Source organism: Papio anubis, chromosome 12 (assembly GCF_008728515.1).
Source record: "Papio anubis isolate 15944 chromosome 12, Panubis1.0, whole genome shotgun sequence".
Taxonomy (NCBI): Eukaryota; Metazoa; Chordata; class Mammalia; order Primates; family Cercopithecidae; genus Papio; species Papio anubis.
In genome coordinates, this window is record NC_044987.1 from 121,781,538 (window position 1) to 121,798,747 (window position 17,210).

The following is a 17,210-nucleotide window of genomic DNA, read 5'->3' on the forward strand; positions in this document are numbered from 1 at the left end:
GCACCCTAGCAGGATGCCAGAGGGCCTTTCCCAGACTTCAGAGCTGAGGCCTGGGCCTGGCAGGCGCCCCCTCCTCCAGCAGGACGGGAGCCAACCGTTCACTCAAGCCACGAGCACCCCACGGGCTGCCCTGCAGAGCTGTTGGGAGGGGAGGGTCCACGATCCCAGATTCTGAAGACCTCTGGGCCCAGCAGCAGGGCCTCTGAGGGTGAGGAGGGATGAGTGTTAGGAGCAGAGTCCATTGCCGGCTGGTGGGGTTTATTTTGTTAAACAGAAAGAAAAACAGCAGCAGCAGCACAGAGCCCCGAGGCAGTTGACCTCCTGAAGCCAGGCAGGGTGCCTGGGCAGGGCCCCAAAACCACAGAGGAGCCCCAGTCAGCCCTCTGGGGAGGAGGGTCAGGCACCCCGACAGAGGGTGACCAGGACACACGACCCAGCAGCCCCGAAGCCCCCAGTACCTCCTCACTGGGGACCAGCCTGGCGGCAGGAGGCAGCCCTGGGGGTCGGGGACACAGTGCTGAGGAACACTAGGACCTGGAATGCTCCTTAAGGGAGTGAGACACCCCTGGGGGGCAAAGCTAGGTCCTGACCAGGGTGGGGGCTGCAGAGGAGCTAAGCTGACTCCAGTTGGTGCGTGGCTGGCTGTCTAGGGGCAGCACAGAGGGAGGTCCCATCCCAGGCCAGCAGTGGCAATGCCATCTCCGAAAAACGGCCCATGCCATGAGGCCTGAGCCTCCGGTGCCCTTGCCTGGCATGCTCTGCCACACCGTGGCCGCGTGAGGGACAGACAGTGAGGGACAGAGCCCCATCTGGCAGGGAGGTGACGGGCTTGCCATGTGCCAGCAGGTACCAGGGGAGGAGGGGCTGGGTATCGGTGGCGGGGACCCCGGGGTGCGCAGCGTGATGTGAGGCGGGCTTCTTCTGCAGGCCCGTGTCTCCTGGGCAAGTGTTATCATCTCCACATTTTATTTTATTATATTATTATCTATTTACTGAGACCGAGTCTTGCTCTGTCACCCAGGGTGGAGTGCAGTGGTGCAATCTCGGCTCACTGCAACCTCCACCTTCTAGGTTCAAGTGATTCTCCTACCTCAGCCTCCCGACTAGCTGGGATTACAGGCACCCGCCACCACACCTGGCTAATTTTTGTGTTTTTAGTAGAGATGGGGTTTCTCCACGTTGGCCAGGCTGGTCTCGAACTCTTGGACTCAAGTGATCCAGCCGCCTCGGCCTCCCAGAGTGCTGGAATTACAGGCATGAGCCACTGCGTCTGGCCTCATCTCCACATTTTAGACAAAGCAAGACAAGGTGGCAGCCAAGGGCCTCAGGGTTGCAAGGCGGCAGCTCCAAGTGGAAACCTGGACTCCTGACCCCTCACCCAGGCCGCATACCTGCAGCCAGGCCTCCCTCCCAGAAGCTGCTACCAGGCCTGCTCTTGGCCCCAGCCTCCTGTGCTCCCGGTCCAGGTGGTGGCCATTGTCTGCCAGCCACTAGGAGCCAGCTGGGGGGAGTGCCATGCCCCAGCCCCTGGGCTGCCCATGTGTCCCTCCTACACCCGTGGGCAGGGCCCTCGAGTCCCAGGTCCCAGTGGCCAGCCATCGGTCTTCTCACTAACTGCAGGATGGCCACTGAAGGCCAGAACGGTGGAGGCCTTGGGGACCACCCGAGAATCTCGCCCACCATGGCCCAGGCCCATGGGCATTCTGTGGCTCCAGCCTGTGGCTCAGGTGGGGGTGGGGACCTGGGATTTCTGACCCCGGCGGTGGGGAATGAATAGCAGACCCCTGTCTACGCCCCTGGCCTGCGGCTCACTGGCCTTCCTAATGAGCGTGTGTTTCCAGAGCCCTTTGATCTAGGGCTTTAATGACCATCCCCTACCGAGGAGCCACCAATCAATGGGCCGCCCCCTCCCCAGTGTGCCCACAACCAAAGCAGGGCTTATCCAGGCCCCCTGACCGGCAGCCCTGAGGCTGAGGGCTCCTGCTCCCACCCGGGGTCACCAGGATGTCCTCAGTGGCATTCCAGGTGGGACAAGCCTAGCTCCTCCTCAATGCCTCCATGCCCACGGTCAGGCCCAGCTGCCCAGGGGTCATCTGGGCACCTCCTGGCCCGTGATGGGGGAGGGAGTGGCCGAGCAGTGCTGGCTGCCACCTTTGGGCACCGGGGGTCTGCTCGGAACACTGAAAGAGGACGAGACATGGCCTCAGCTCTGACTCAGGGCATGGGAGCAGCCTGCGCTTCACAAGGTCGGTCCCCCACTCTGCCTGGGGGCCTCCTCCCGAGCTCCATCCTGGGTGGGCCAGGGCCCTCTCCCCGTGGGGTCTCCAAGCCCCAACACTTGGCCCACAGAGTCCGGCGGGTGTGCCGTCCATACTGTCCTGCTGGCAGAAGCTGTGCCCTCCGCTGGCCCTGAGGAGGCCGCTGCTGCTGTCCCTGCAACGGGGGACACCCTGACTTCCAAGGCTGGCTCTCCTCCCGTAGTTAACAAAGTGGGGGCGCAACAGGCTGTGTCTCCAATGTGGCGATGGGGGGACCCACGCCGTCCCGCTGATGGGGAGGCAGGGGCCACAGGGCAAGGCGGGAGCCCCAGGGGGGACTGCAGGGGTCCAGTTCTTTGGGGCCACCCTTCCCCCAGGGCACCCCTCACTCAGGCCACGCACGCGCAGGCGGGAAATGAGACGTGTGAGGCTGGGCTCGGCCCTCCCCCTCTCTGGCAGCAGGCATGGGGTTTTATGAGTGCTACAAATCAGATATCACACAGTTTGGGGCTGACATGGTTTTTGTAAGAATTATTTAAGGCCCTGGCCGCCGGTGAAGTCCCCGGGAGAATGGGCGCGCCCAGCTGCGGGCCGTCGGAATTCCAAGCACTTCGTAAAGCTAAGGTACTAGCCGGAGCACCTCGTTCTGTTTAACAGGCTGCTTCACCCCTGCCCCGGGCCGCGCAGGCTGCTGGGAACACCTCCCCCAGGCCGGGGGGCGGGGGGGCTGCCCGCAGCTGTGAAAGCTGGGGCCTGCCTGGGCGGCCCTGGCTCCAGGCTGAGAAGCTGAGAGGGAGTGAGTTGAAGGGTTGGTCCCACTAAGCATCTTCTCCCAACCCCAAAGATCTACCCAGGGTCCTGCTGTCAACCCCAGACACCGGGCCCAAGCCGCTCCTGGTGGTCTCCCGTGCTCCATCCTGGGCCCGGCTCGTTCCTCCTGGCGTCTGTGGCAAACTGCTGCAGGCCGGGACCTTGCCCAGCTCCCACACGCTGGGAGCACAACAGTGCCCCGGCCTCGAGTGGGCCTCACTCGGCATCTGTGACTGGTCAGTTCTGCCAGCCGAGCCTGCTGCTAACTGGGCCCGGTCACGGGCTCAGGCTGCCCTCTGGCTACTTCCCTGCTCCTTCCCTTCAGTGGGCCCAGGCCACAGCAGAGAGCACAGATGTGCACAATGTCACCACTGCCGGAGGAGGGACGGCCATGTGGGTGGCCCGGGGCACCCCAGGCACACCCCAGGAAGCTGCTCATGGGTGCCCGTTGGCAAGGAGGGTGCAGGGGGAGGCACATGCCAATCCACCAACCTCAGGGATGCATCCAGGCTTCTATCCTGGGATATTTGAGCACTTCCATAATTATCCAAATACCGGTGTCGTCTCATACTGTCAGACAAGGACACCCTTCCTTCTGCGATCATCGCTAAAATCCATGACACTGTCATCACACCGAGGGCTGAGTAACCGCGCTGAGAATACGGGACACAGGGACACGAAGCTCTCCCAGTGAACCTGTGGGAAGGAGGCGAGCAGCATCACGTGACTGGGGCTGGCCCGGCTGAGGGGGTTCTGCGGGAGCAGGGCCATGGGCTCCCCAATCTGGAGGGGAAGCTGCTCACTCATTGCCTGGCCTCTCCACCCACTGGAGTGGGTGCCCTCAGGGGAGCTCAGAGGACCGTGTAAAGGTGGGCTTTGAGTCCCTGGCGCTGCGTGGAGCACTCCTGCCATGCGGATGTTGGGTGGGAAGGAGTGGAGAACCAGGAAGGGGCGTTATTGTCGGATCCGATGGGCCCATCCCTTCCCAGCCCCCAACTTCCCGGGGGTGACAGGGCCCGGACTTGTGGATCCCTGTCTCTGCGGGAAGTGTTTGCTGCAGGCCCCAGGGCTGCACCCTCCAGGGACAGGCTGGGGACCCTGCACGTCTGAGCTTCGGTGAATTCCATGTAGAAGGGCCACAGGATTTCTGGAATCTTCTGTCTCACGTCTCTCAGTGAGGGAGGATGGGGTAGTGGCTCTGTCCGGGGCCTGAGGGACGTCTCTGAAGGCCAGCGGCCCCAGCCTCCCTCCATGAGGGCTCCAGAGCAGGGGTCACTCTAACCATGGGGCGAGTCCCCTAGGGTCTCAGCTTTGCAGAGCTGGGCTCAGGCCAAGGCAAGGAGTGCGGATGTGTAGGGGGAGGATGGGTGGGGGGTCTCCCACCCTCTCGCAGAGCTGGCCTTGTGCACGGAGAATGCAGGCCCGGCTGGCCCTCCCCATTGGACACAGCATCAGGGCCCCAGCGTCCACGGAGGCCAGGGCCAATCAAAGCCAGATGTTGGAGAAACAAGAAAAGCTGACTATTTTGACTAGAAAAAGCCCTAGTTACAAAGAAATAATGAATCGATTTGGGGGGACTGGTGCTGGGGATGATCTCAGACGGGGTGGGGTGGGGAACACAGACGCCGAACAGGTCACTCAGGGCCTGCGTGTCCCCACCCGGCATGGTGTGGTCTGAGGCCTCGCAGGGTGCGGCTCCTGTCAGGCTGAGCTGGGTGGGAACCTTGAGGGACATCCCCTCAGAAACCCAGGCCCAGGAAGCAGCAGTGTCTGGAGGATCAGGAGAGGCCAGAACACGGGGGCCCCAACAGTCCTGTCCTCCCAGTGTGCCATGGCAAAGAGCAGCATCCACTATGGAGAGTGTCCTAGGGCAGGCGGAGGGGTGGAAATATGGTCAAAGAGAATTCTTGGCCTTGAAAGAACTCTTAGCGGGCTATGGAGATGAGACGGGCATCCACGTGCAGCGCAGCCCAGGCCCCGGCTGCCACGTACAGGGCACTGCGGACATTGTGCTTGCTCCCAGGGCCCCAAGACACAGAGGCAACAACGCAGGGAATTCCGGGGGTGTGGAGCTGTGAGTGGTGCTGGAGATAGAGAGGAGGGGACTGAGGGTGCAGCACCTGGGGAGGAGACGCTAAGATGAGAGAGAATGACAGGGAAGGGAGCAAGCACAGGTGGCCACAGCCCTGGGGCTGGGCCCCTCGGTCCAACTCCTGAGCCCCAACCCGAGCCCCAGCCCAGGCCAAGCTCCCAGGGCCCTGCAGGAACCCCCTGGGGTCCAGCCCAAGAGCAAACACGCCATCCGCATCCATGCCTCTCCCCAGCTTCCAGGCCACTCAGGAGCCCACCTGCGCCCCTCGTGAGAAGCAGCCCAGGAAGACGTCGCCTTCATGAGCACCCCATCTGGAGCTCCACAGTAGGGACGTCTGTGGAGCCGGCCCCATCCCTCAGCCATCCTCAGGCACCTTTAGAGCCTGGGACAGTCACTTCCTCGGTGAGGCTACAGCAGCCTCACATGCACGCCATGGGCAAGAAAGTGCTCCACCCCTCCAAGAGGAATGGCAAGCTCACATCCACGTCAAAGTGTGCACACGCGTGTGCGCCACAGCTTCGCTCATGACAGCCAAAAGGCTGAAGCCGCCACGTGTCTGCTGATGGACAGCGGATGAACACAAGGACCGTTCACACAGTGCAGCACGACTCAGCCACAGAGGGAAGGAGATCCTGGCGCAGGCTGGGACATGGGTGCGCCCTGAAGATGCCACACCAAGTGAAATAAGCCAGACACGAAAAGCCACACAGACCTTGGGTGGTTCACTCATGAAACATCCAGAACAGGCCAATCCAAACCAGACCAGTCATAGCCAGGGGCAGAGGGGAGCAGGGAGCTGGGAGTTCCAGCTAAGGGGCGCATGCTGCTTTCTGAGTGATGACAATGTTCTAGTAGGCTACACAACTCTGGGAATATACTAGAAGCCACTGAGTGGGTGCACTGCAGGGTACGTGAACATCTCACTAAAGCTGTTCTTCAAAAATAGAAAAGAGCATCCCAAGGCCAGTGCTCTCTCAGATCACTGCAGCCACAGGCCTCCTGCTCTGGGGGACCCACCATGGGCAGGCAGGGATGCCGGGCGGTGCTTGGCTCATGCCACCGGCCCACTCAGCCAGACCCTGGCCAGGAGCACCCATCAAACCCCAAGGAAGAGGATGACAGCCCGGCTTTCCCACCTGGCCAAGCTGACTTCCTCAATCGGGCGGTCACTCACTCACTCATTCACTTAGTTAATACGACTGACGGTTGCATGAAAGGTGGGAGGTGGGAGGGCAGCCCCGAGATGGCAGCCACTACAGCTACCTTCAAGGGGCTGGCCTGCTCCAGCCTGTCCTCACTTTAAGCCCTGGAGTGGACCAGGAGGAACCGCTGTGTCCCTGGCCTTCAGTCCCTGCTGGAGGCCATTAAGTTGGGAACCCCAATGCAGATGGATGACCAGGAACGTGACTTCAGGCTCTAGACTGCAGAGGTGTGTGTTGGCTAGCTTGAGACAGGGGGGCCCAAGGAGGTGGGAGGGGGCAGGACGGGGCAGAGGAGGAGCCCGGGGAGCCAGGGCCAGGAAGAGCCCGCTCCTGCCCCAGCGCCCGGCTGCCCATCTGCCACCAGGTACAGAAGTGATGCCGTTTCGAGACGGGACGCTATCAAGCCACCCCAGGAACACCGCCAGCTCCCGCAGAGAACCAGATGCCCACAGGAGGGAGGGTGGCCAGGGGTTTCTGCTCCATTCCGGCAGCTTGGCTTACCTGGAGCTGCCAGGGCATGGGCTCCTGTGGGCTGGAGAGCTGGGCCCATCGTGGCTATAACTCATCAGCACAGACAAGCGGGGCCATCCAGCTCTGAGCACAGCCTGGTGCGGTCCTGAGGGCCCCTCCACCCCTTCCCATGCACGCAGTGGGGCACTGCCTGGACCTTGCATCACTCCGGCATGGCAATAAAGGAACATCAATGGGGACACGCGGCAGTGCTGCCAGCTCTCCCTCGTCCTGTTGCCTTTGTCTCTGGCTGCCCCCGACCCTGCTCCCAGTTGGAGATATCCACAAGGGGTAGGGCTGTCATGTTGGGGCGACTGAGGCAAGGCCGCAGGCCCGCTTGCCATCTCTGGGGTCAGGGTTCCTCTCCCACTCCTGCCACGCTGAGGATGTCCAGACACAGGTGGGAGTGGTCTTGTCAGCCTTGGGAGATTAATCTTTCCGGGCGAGTTCCTTCTGCAGGAAGAGCCTGTTTGGGTTGGACGGGGGTCTTGCCCAGGTGTGGGGGTGGTGAGGCTGACGCCCAGGCCAGAGGGGCCCTGTGAGACCCTCTCTGGTCCCCATGCATGAAAGAGCCTGTGTTAGCACATGAGCCACTACAGTGGGGCCCTTGTACTGGGGAAAAGACAGACCTGCCCAGGTGCTGGTCCCTCCCTCCCCAAGCCTCCAGGCAGGAGCGGGTCATGGGAGCTGGCACGTCCAGCCAGTCCCTTCTCTGGGCTCTGAGTGTGCCTGGGGTGGTGGGAGCAGACTCCCGGCTGCAGCCCTGAGCATCCCACCCCACCCGGGGCCCTTCCCGTGGGCCCTCCCCGTACGGCCCTGGTTGGCTATCTCAAGCTCAGCTCCACGGGTGCGGCATGCAGGCCTCCGGGAGAGAGGCTGAGCCTTCCAGACCCCGAGTGGGGCTGCCTGCCCACCCCAGCCTGTTCCGCGCTCCTCGGCAGCAGGCATGTGAGGTGGGTGTGGATGCTTCGGGGAGACTATCCAGTGACATGGCTGGGTCACGCACACGTGGCTGGGACGGAGACCTGGGGGCTTCAGTTCAGACACCTGGCTCAGACCAGAAACCACTGGTCAAGTAATGACCCAGAAAGTGGGGTCTCGCGTGAATTACCCGCCCCAGCCGAGGACCGGCAGCCCCGTTTCTCACACTGGACAGCCACATGCCCGTCCCTATCCTCCATTCTTCGAGAAATGCACTCAGTCTCACCCCCGCGCTCATCCCCGCGTTTTGGTCTTGCCTTCATCTAGGCACTCCCTAGGACTGGGCCCAGGCCAGGCACTTGGCAGGCCCTTAAGGCCATGATCTCCCCTAAGGCTCTGCCCTTAGCCAGCCCCTTTCCAGGGTCAGTGGGCTGCCATGCAGAAGGATGCCCAGTGGCAACTGGGGAGTGGGGGAGCCCCCAGCGTGCTGTGCAGTAGCTCCCCAGCCCCTTTCTCCTTCCTGGCAGGGAGGCCTGTGGGAGACATGGGGGCTGCAACAGGACAGCACAGGCCAGGGTGAGATGGGGCGGGAGGAGGGTCTGGAGGCCCAGGCGGCTGGAGCCAGAGTCAGGGCTGCGTCTGGGGGTGGCGGCCGTGATGGAGTGTGCCTGGTGCGCTGGCCGCCAGCAGGGCTGCTAACAGCCTGGCCCCTGTGTGCAGGGCTGGACATGCCGTGGATGAAAGATGGGATTCTTCTTCCCCTGCCGTGAGTTAGGGTCCTCAGAGCTCTAGGCCCCATGAATTATTTCTCTAAGGAAAATACAGTTGACTCCATTTCTCCGGCTCCACTTCCTGACCTTCCCCATCCCTTTAAATCAACACTGAAGGGTGAGCTTGCCCGGGCCTTCACCCCCTAGCCGAGCGCTTCCCCCGCTGCATCTCATCCTGCCTGCACTCTGGGCTGGGGGAGGGGAGGCTGAGCCAGCTGCCACGCCATCTCCTCTTGCAAGACCCTTGTAGGCTGCCCACGCAGAAGCAAAGGCCAGGACCCTCACTCAGACCACAACAGGCCCACGCTGCGGATCGGGGTTGGTCCTGAGGCCACGTGATACCTGTGTCCTCCCGAGCATTCGGATGGGGAGGCTCACACGGCAAACCCAACTTTGTGCAACAAAGCCGTGCCGTGGGCTTTCCCCCAGACGCCCGAGTGCAGTTCCGTCCTGGTCAGGTTAGATGGTTCCCAACGTACACGTGGGCCCTGGCTTTGATTCCCAAGCCGGAGCTGCCTCCACACAGCAGGGAGGGGGCCTTGCTCTGGCCTCCATGTTGGGTTTTCTGGGGAAGCACTGGAACCAAGGGCAGGTTAAGAAAAACAGAGGACCCCCCAGGCCTCTGGAACTCTTTCTGAGAACGCACCAGCTGCTGCACGGAGACGGGGCCAGAAGGGGCTCTGGAGGCCATGGGCCTCACCAGATGCAGGGGTTCTGGGAAGAGGGGCTGGAAACCATCCGGGCTCCTTGGAAGGTCCTGAATAATACATCATTAAAACTAAAAATCAATTCTGTATCCAGCTCAGGGCCCCCTGGAGGCTGCCCCGGCCGGCCCGTCCAGCTTTGCTGGAACAGGAACCCAGGCCAGTCTGCCAGGTTCAGGCCCCGTAAATGGCGGCCGGGCAACCCCCTTGCTCCCACAGGCCAGGCCAGGCTAGGAGAGGCAGCACAGCGCCTCTGGCAGGGCCACAGGCTTCCATACAGAACCCTTTAGACAAGAATCAGAGGCAGCAGCTGCGCGTCCTGACCTGCCCTGGGCCGACAGAACGAGGGTCTAGACCCAGGCATCCACCCAGACACTGCGAGGCCACCGGGCACCTCCAACAGGACCCTCAAGCCCACCCTCTCCTCTCTCAAAGCCCACAGAACTGTTTTGCAGTGGCTGCTGCCCACACCTTGCCCCCTGCCCTAGTCACCTTTCCAAGCTGCGTCCTCCCTGTCCCCTAGGCCCAGCCCTGGGCCCATTCCCGACGGCACCTCTCCGCCATGGCTTTCCTGAGATGCTGCTGCCCTTGGATCCCTTCCTGGCCCTTCTTGGGTCCTTGCTGCCAACTGTGCCAAACTGAAACCCACAGGCGGGCCAGAGTTCCCTCACCAGGCCCCCTGAGGGCTGCTGACCTGGCAGCCCCTCCCCAGAACTTCTGTCCAGGCCAGGCCGTTCTCTCACCCAGCGCCGTGCCGTGCTCTTGCGGACCCCTCCACTCCTCCCGACGCCTCCGGGCTCAGGCTTTGAATGTTAGCGCTCAGAACTATCTTCTGGGTCATTTCACCTGCGTGTCTCATTCCCCACCTGGCATGCAGCTCCGAGGCTGTGTGTGGCCCTCTCTCTGGCCAACCCGCCTCCCCAGCGTGGGGCCACCTCGTCTCCAGTCTGCCCACCCTCAGTTCCTTGTCAACTCAGAGACCCGACCCCGGCCGCGCCCACTGCCCAGACCCTGGAAAGCAGAGCCAGGCCACGTGGCGCTCAGAGTTGGGGGGTGGCTGCTGCGTGTCTGGCACCCAGAGACCCAAGAGAAGAAGGAAACAGAGTTTCCTGCTCTTTCTTCTGCAGCAGGACTTTTATTGAGGTGTCAGGGCTGCTCTGCCACAGTGCCCACCTGGGGCACATCCCTGATGGCCGCCCCGTCACAGCCCGAACCAGTTGGGGACGCCGCCCCGCCGAGGGTCACTGCTCTGCCTCTGCCGCCTCTCCTCCGTGAGCATGTCGTGGAGTCCGTCGGCAGTGCTGCCTTCGGGGCTCTGGTCTTTCTCGGGAAACAGATCTGGGAACGTGAAGGTCTGTCCATGGGCCTAAGGGGGAGAACAAAGGCTCCAGCCAGAGCTGCAAAGACTCCTCAGCAGAGGGGTCCGTGGGGAGCCTCATGCTTTCTGGCAGCCCCTTTCTGCCGGCGCCGGATTCAACTGCTCAGAGGCACCTCCCTGGGCCTCCTGAGGCAGCGTCCCTGCCTGGAATGTAAGCAGCCCTACAGCCATGGCCCCCAGTGTCATGCCGCAGCCGAGGCCACAGCTCCAGGACAGGGCTGCTTTCCCCACCATTGTCTCTTTAGGGCCTGGTGTCTGCCCCCACCCTGGGTGCACCCAATTTACTAGCACAGGGCCACCTGGCTGGACTGGGGGGGCAGGGACAAGGCATGGAAAAACATGACACAAATCACGTCTGGTACCACGCTGAACCTATCCATCCAAAATGCCTCAGGCTGTACTCACATTAAAGCTCCCCCTCCTCCCAGCCCAGAGCCTGGCAATTAAAATGAACATCACGTACGAAGAAACATGCACGTGCAGCAGCTGATAAATCAGGACCGGCTCTGCCAATTAACTGGTCTTACATCTTTTGCTGAGAGTTCAGAATATGTCTGTGTTGGCCAAGCCCCAGCCCAGGCCACGGCATGTGGCTCGGGTTCACGAGAAGGAGGGGATACTGCTCTTTGGGGACCTGAGCAAATATGAGGAGCCATTTTAACTTGCTGATTACTAAGTAGCTCCAAAGATAAGGGGCAAGAGCAGAAAGAACGAGCAGATCAGAGGAGAGGGAAGAGAAGGGGGAGGAGCGGGTCGGCACATGTCGGGGCGGCCAGCCTCCCTTCTGTTTCCTGACAGGTGGAGGAGGAGTGAGGATGGCACCCGAATCTGGAAACCTTTAGTGAGGAAAATCAGTCAAGTACATTTGGCTCTTGCAGACCCTTGTTGTGTAAATAAATTTGGATGTGGGCAAGCAGCCAAGTATGATCGGAAACAGGCCCAGATTCCACCCTGCGAGGGAGGTGGATGCACCCCGATCCCTGGCAGGGGCTGGTGGGGAAGGTGGCACTGCGTGCGCTACAGCCGACCTGCAGGAGGATTGGCTTACACAGCTCTAAACTTTGCGTCTTTTAAAATACCGAGGGACAATGGTTTACATGTGAGGCTGACTGCCCTGAACGGGAGGTTTACCTTTACTATATGGAGGTGACTCTGCTAGTTTTCTGAGGCAGTCAGAAATGACAGTTTAAAACACAAACATGGCCATTTGTCATAGTTTCGGGAAGAAATGGGGGAAGCTGGTGAGAGAAAATCTGTTTCTTACAGAAGACAAACACCGTTTGTGGATGCCAAGCATGGTTTCCCAGGGGGTTCCCCTTTCTAGAAGCGTTCACCTTGTACCTAAAAACAAAAACGCCCTTGATCCTTCCAGAAAGGACAGAGACAGTTGATCGGAGTAAACAACAGGAAGAGAAAAATGTCCTAATGACAAGTAAACACGGCAGCCCTGCCTTCAGGAATCCCAGGGCGCCCTGGGGGCTGCTACCCGCATGCAGCCTGGAGCCCCGAGCCCGGAGCTCAGCTCAGCTGGCAGCAGCGGCTTGTTCTGGAGTTGCCTCTCATGTCCTGCGCCCTTCATTCCTGCGCTGCTCAGCGTCCACACAGGCCTCGGGGCAGCGGGCGGTCAATGGTCTTTTTGTTGTGTGGGTCACTGAGGCGCTGGTTACAGCTCCCAGGACTTTGGGCCAAGGAGATGCTTATCAGGTTGAAGGAGAAAAAAATGTGGGACTCCCACCATGTGGGACAGGGTCTTTCCACAGCGGCCAACTCCAAATAAAGTGGATAAATTTATCTTTCTAATGCTCCCTCCCTGGGCTTTGCAATTAGCAGTGATTCTAAGCCCTGGCGCAGGGCCCAGGGGGACACGCTGAGCAAGGTCTCAGCAGACACGAGACAGGAAAGGGCCTTGAGAGTCCCCTTTGCGGGGAACAGGGACCAACGGCTGTGGCCCATTTCTAGGCTGTGCAAAGATCTGCCGGAGTTCAGGAAGGGGGTGAGGACCCGTTACAAATTTTAATTCTGGAACCGGAGGAACCATGCCCAACAGGGACCCTCCAGGCTCCCAGTTGCCCTGCCCTGTCTCTGGCTGCCTGGACTTCACAGAGGGAGAACGACACACGGGCAGCAGCTGCAGACACCGGATCCCGGCGCTGCTGGGTTCAGTTTTCATGGGAGGTGGGGACCAGAGGAAAAACGCAAGGGTTCGGATGACTCGAATGCCACTTGTAACCGTAGCTGCCTCTGAAGTGCCCGTGGCGGTGCCGGCACACGGGATGTCCACCCACATGCCATGACAAAGACAGATGGGCCCAATTGACACTGAGCACACAGAGGCCTTTATGAGGCCAACGGCTGCTCTCCCCACCTGGATTGGCTGATTTCATGCACAGCAAATATTAGGCCAAGTTATTCCGGGGGCCCCTGTTTAGAACAACAAATGTGACTGGTTTTCAGAAAAGCTGCCATGTTAACTTGGCCTTTTGAACAAACTGCCTCCTTAGCCCCAAAGTAAGCCGGCTGGCCCAGGAGGCGGTTTTCACAATAGTGTTACTGCCATCTAGTGGCAGGGGCCACTGGCTCAGCCTCCAGGGACCGTTTACACCGGAAGACAGCCCCATCCCCACCCAGTAAGGCCAGCCCCAGGGGCAGAGTGGGGAGGCCCAGGAGGCGGCTGGGGCGGTCTGTAGACATCTTGGCCCAGAGAGAAAGTGCCTCTGGGTTTGCCTGGGACTCAAAACAAAGAGCCCGAAGAAAGGCTTTGAAACTGTGGGTCTCACTCCTGACAAGTCTGGGTTTCAGAAACTAAGGCCCAGGCAATGTGGGGTGAGGGTCCTTCTTCCCCAGAGCCCCTCCAGGACACATAAGAAAGCACCTGCTCAGAACCAGCCTGTTGAGCACTCACAACTCTGTGGGACTGCTACCCTGCAACGCAAGGCACGGGCCTCGGCCAAGACCCCAGCCAGCCAGATCTGCCTGGGCACCAAAGACCTTTGCCCTCAGGGGCCTCAGACTCTGCTTCCGAGTCTGAAACCTGGCCAAGGACAGGCTCTCCAGAGGCCGGGGCCTCCCATGCTCAGACACCCTAGTGTGTGTTGGAGCTGAAACCCACTAGGCCTGTGATGGCTGCTTTTGCCCAGAGAGAATTCAAACTTCAAAATCACAAAATGGCTGGACGCTGAGATGTGCCCCATGCGCCTCAGCGCTCACGTGCTCCCAGCGCCACCACTGACACCCCCAAGGCCATGACGGAGCGCGACCTTATGTGGAGCCTGCCTCTGCACTGCGGCCCTGAGATCCGGCCTCATGGGGGCTCCCTGGGCCCCAGCGCAGCGTCTCTGGCACAAACATCCCCAAGGACATAGTTGCAAGGAGCCCCTCGGAGGCCCCGCCGGGGCTGGCCAGCTCACACGTACCAGCTGCACGTAGGCGACCTTGTAGTCCGGCTTCTTGATCCTCACGTTTCTGTGATCTCTTCTCTTGTTAGAGCCTTCCGGAAGGGAGCGAAAAAACAAAATTAGAACTTTAAAAACTTACATCCTTAGAGGCCAATACCACTAAAACGAATCTCTGCTCTCTTAAAAATGCAAAGATGTTTTTAAAAACTCAAAAAGGCAATTTCTCAGGGAAATGGGCACGGAAATCAAATGAGCTGGCACAGCAGGCTCGTCCCATCTCCGAACAGAGGCCAGCAGGCTCTCAATAAAGGAGCAGAAACAGCACCAGCCAGAACACACAACAGGGGCTTATGGAATAGAGAGTGCTTTGCTGCCCAGACTCAGCCACTGCAGTCCCACCTCGGAGTCAGGGCTCAGAGTGGACCCCAGGCCAGCCCAGTTGAATTCCAATCCCTGCTCTGGCATGTAAGCACCGTGTGACCCTGACAAGTCACCCTGTGCCTCAGTTTCCATGAACCAAGTCAGACCAAGACCCCCAAGCAGTGGCTGAGGCTGTGGCTCGGCGAGGTGGGCGTGTGGTACAGATGGGCACAACACCAACAGGAGACCCTCCTGTGGGCACTCACCATACTGCACCCGTGTCCGCACGGCAGCCACGGGCACGTTATAGATGCTCTCGAGGTAATTCCTGAGGTCTACCCTTGTCATTCTGGAGGCGAAGGAGAGAGAAAAGGGCATCTTAACCAGGCTAGGCCAAAAATATTGTCCCAGACAAACAAGGGTGAGAGGCCGACAGACCAAGGCCCACAGGTGGCAGGGAGGAAGGCTGGGTGCTGGTGCCCGGCACCAGTGGGGTCAGGCAGCCCCAGCAACACTAGTGCTACTGGTCACAAGGCTCCCTACTCTGGACACACCAGCATGGGGTGGCAGTGGCACAGACCCCAGGGAGTGGGAACACTGCCCAACCAACCCCTGGCCTGCTCCACAGCCCCACATGGCTCCCTACTCCGGGCAAGTGCCTGTGCGAGGTGACAGTCTCCGCACACTCCTGGCTGGCAGGTACCCCACCTCGTCTGCCCTGGGGCCCGTCGGCAGCACCAGGGTTAGGCCTGCTCTCCGGCTGACGGTGCTCTACGGTTCTAGGAAGTGCCTTCTGGAAAGGCCTGCCTGGGATTCGGTGCGTTAACTGCATGTTCCCTCTACTGTAGAACCTCACGGTCACTGTCAACTCAGCTTCTGAGCCTCTGCAGGTGGTACAGTCCTGACCTCTGCCCCCAGGCGAGCTCACGCTGCTGTCTCGCCTGGCTCGCGCCAGCCCCGAGCTGTGGACCTGTGATCTTAAACACTGCAGAGCGGCACCCCAGTTTTGTTCGCAGGGACTGTGCATTTCTCTGAAGGTCAAGGAGGCTCTTCTGAGCGGTTCTGCACATCATGGCCTGCTCCCAACCCAGCCTCCCAGGGCACCTCTCCTAAAAAGAAGTTGCAAGAACTCAACAGAAGACATGAGCACAGAGGTCCAAATTTTAAGGCTTCCAGTGAAGCCCTCCCCAGCGGGAGGGTGGCGTGCAGCATGCCTGCTGGGCTCCCCACCTACCGGCACTCCATTAACACTTGCTGGGCAGGGCTGCCTGAGGTGCCTTCCCAGCAGGAAGAGCTAGCACGTGAGCTGAGTTGTTTAACTCAGGACCCAGGCCCCTCAAGGGCGCTCTCCCAACCCAGCCAGACTCCTTCTGGGTTCACTCCATGGGGATCCCCCCGAGGGCGCTCCCCCACCCCAGCCGGAATCCTCCCGGACTCACTCCATGGGGATCCGGAACTGCACGGTGTCCTCGGGTTGGGCCACACCGGGCCGCACCAGCTGAATGAAGAAGTTGGTTCGGAACACCCGAAGTTGTGGGCCACCCAACTGGTACAGGGGGTACCTGTACAGAAGAGATTGGGTCCACGTCACACACTTAGCCACGGCAGTCCGACATGCCAACCCTGCAGACCTCTGAGTGTCCACTAACAGGGCTGGCAGGAAAGGGGGTAGCTAACCCTGCAGACCCCCCCTACCCTGCATGTCCACTCACAACAGGGGCGGTCAGGAAAGGGGGTAGCTAACCCTGCAGACCCCCAGGTGTCCACACACAACAGTGGTGGGCAGGAAACGGGGTAGCTATCAACAGGTCACCACCCAAGGACACAGAGGTCCCCACAGCCCCTTTCTTACATGGGCCTGCCAAGGAGGACAGCCAGTCCCTAGCATTGACTCAGGGAGCACGGGCTGTTGACCCCCAAGGTCAGACTTTAGAAAGGGCCAATGAACAAAAATCAGAACCCCGCAGAGAGCATTCCCCCAATAAGCTGGTGGCAACGCTCAAAGACGTGCGTCGGGGCACTGATACCCCTGGGAGAGCAGACCCTCTGCGGCCGGCCCACTCTCCTGTTGCTCAGGTGAAGTGGAGCTGGAGAGGACCACACGCCATGGGACAGAAAGGCCAGCTCTGCACTCTCCTGGTGGCAGCAGGGCCTAGCTCCTCGGGATGGAGAACACAGGCAAACCAGGCTCAGGCTCCTGGAAGATGGTGCTGCCAGCAGACTCTGGTTCAGTACACTAAATACGAGCTGACTGCCACACCCCACCACCCCGCTAGAAGCCAGCGGAGGCAGACTCTGATTTGGTACACTAAATACGAGCTGATCGCCGTACCCCACCACCCCGCTAGAAGCCAGCGGAGGCAGCTGGAGAAGTGCCAAGTGGCCACCGCAAACTAGACCAGCACTCAGCCTGGGCTGGCGGGCCATGTGACAATCGTGCAGAATCTCTAGTCAGTTGGTTTTGTGCATTCTCCCATGTCCAGCTGGGTGGACAGGCGGCGCCTTCCTACTGCCCCCCACCCCCGTTCCATCCCCTGCCACTGCCCACACATCCTGGCTCTATTTGGGCCTCAGAGCCGGGAGGAGGGACACAGGAGAAACTCAGGTCTGCAGGGTCTCAGGGGATGGTGCAGGTCTTGGTGGAGGAGGAGCACAGGGGCTCTTCAGGAGTCTCTGGTGACCTATCTGAGGCACTGCACACGGCGCTGAACTTGGGGAGCACCCAGCAGCAAGTTAGAGAGAGGCTCCATAAGGCTAACGCTGCCCCAAGCCTCACATGAATTTCACACTGGTCTCTGCCTGTCTAGGGA

At 60.5% G+C, this 17,210-nt stretch overlaps 1 protein-coding gene across 7 annotated transcripts in view; it reads right to left on the reverse strand.

Annotated features, from left to right (window-relative positions):
- MRPL23 (mitochondrial ribosomal protein L23) overlaps positions 1 to 17,210 on the reverse strand; it is a 37,851-nt gene that overhangs the window by 18,354 nt on the left and 2,287 nt on the right. For 4 of the 7 annotated variants that reach the window (XM_031652738.1, XM_031652736.1, XM_031652737.1 and 1 more), the window contains exons 2-4: positions 15,840 to 15,962; positions 14,667 to 14,749; positions 14,059 to 14,132 (exon numbers count right to left, since the gene is read on the reverse strand). In XM_031652738.1, the coding sequence (XP_031508598.1) occupies positions 14,059 to 14,132; positions 14,667 to 14,749; positions 15,840 to 15,844 (162 nt within the window). In that variant the 5' untranslated portion in view covers positions 15,845 to 15,962. Of the gene's footprint in view, positions 1 to 10,372; positions 10,634 to 14,058; positions 14,133 to 14,666; positions 14,750 to 15,839; positions 15,963 to 17,210 lie in introns of those variants that run through there. The other 3 variants (XM_009185334.2, XM_031652739.1, NM_001168907.1) reach the window with 2 other exon arrangements.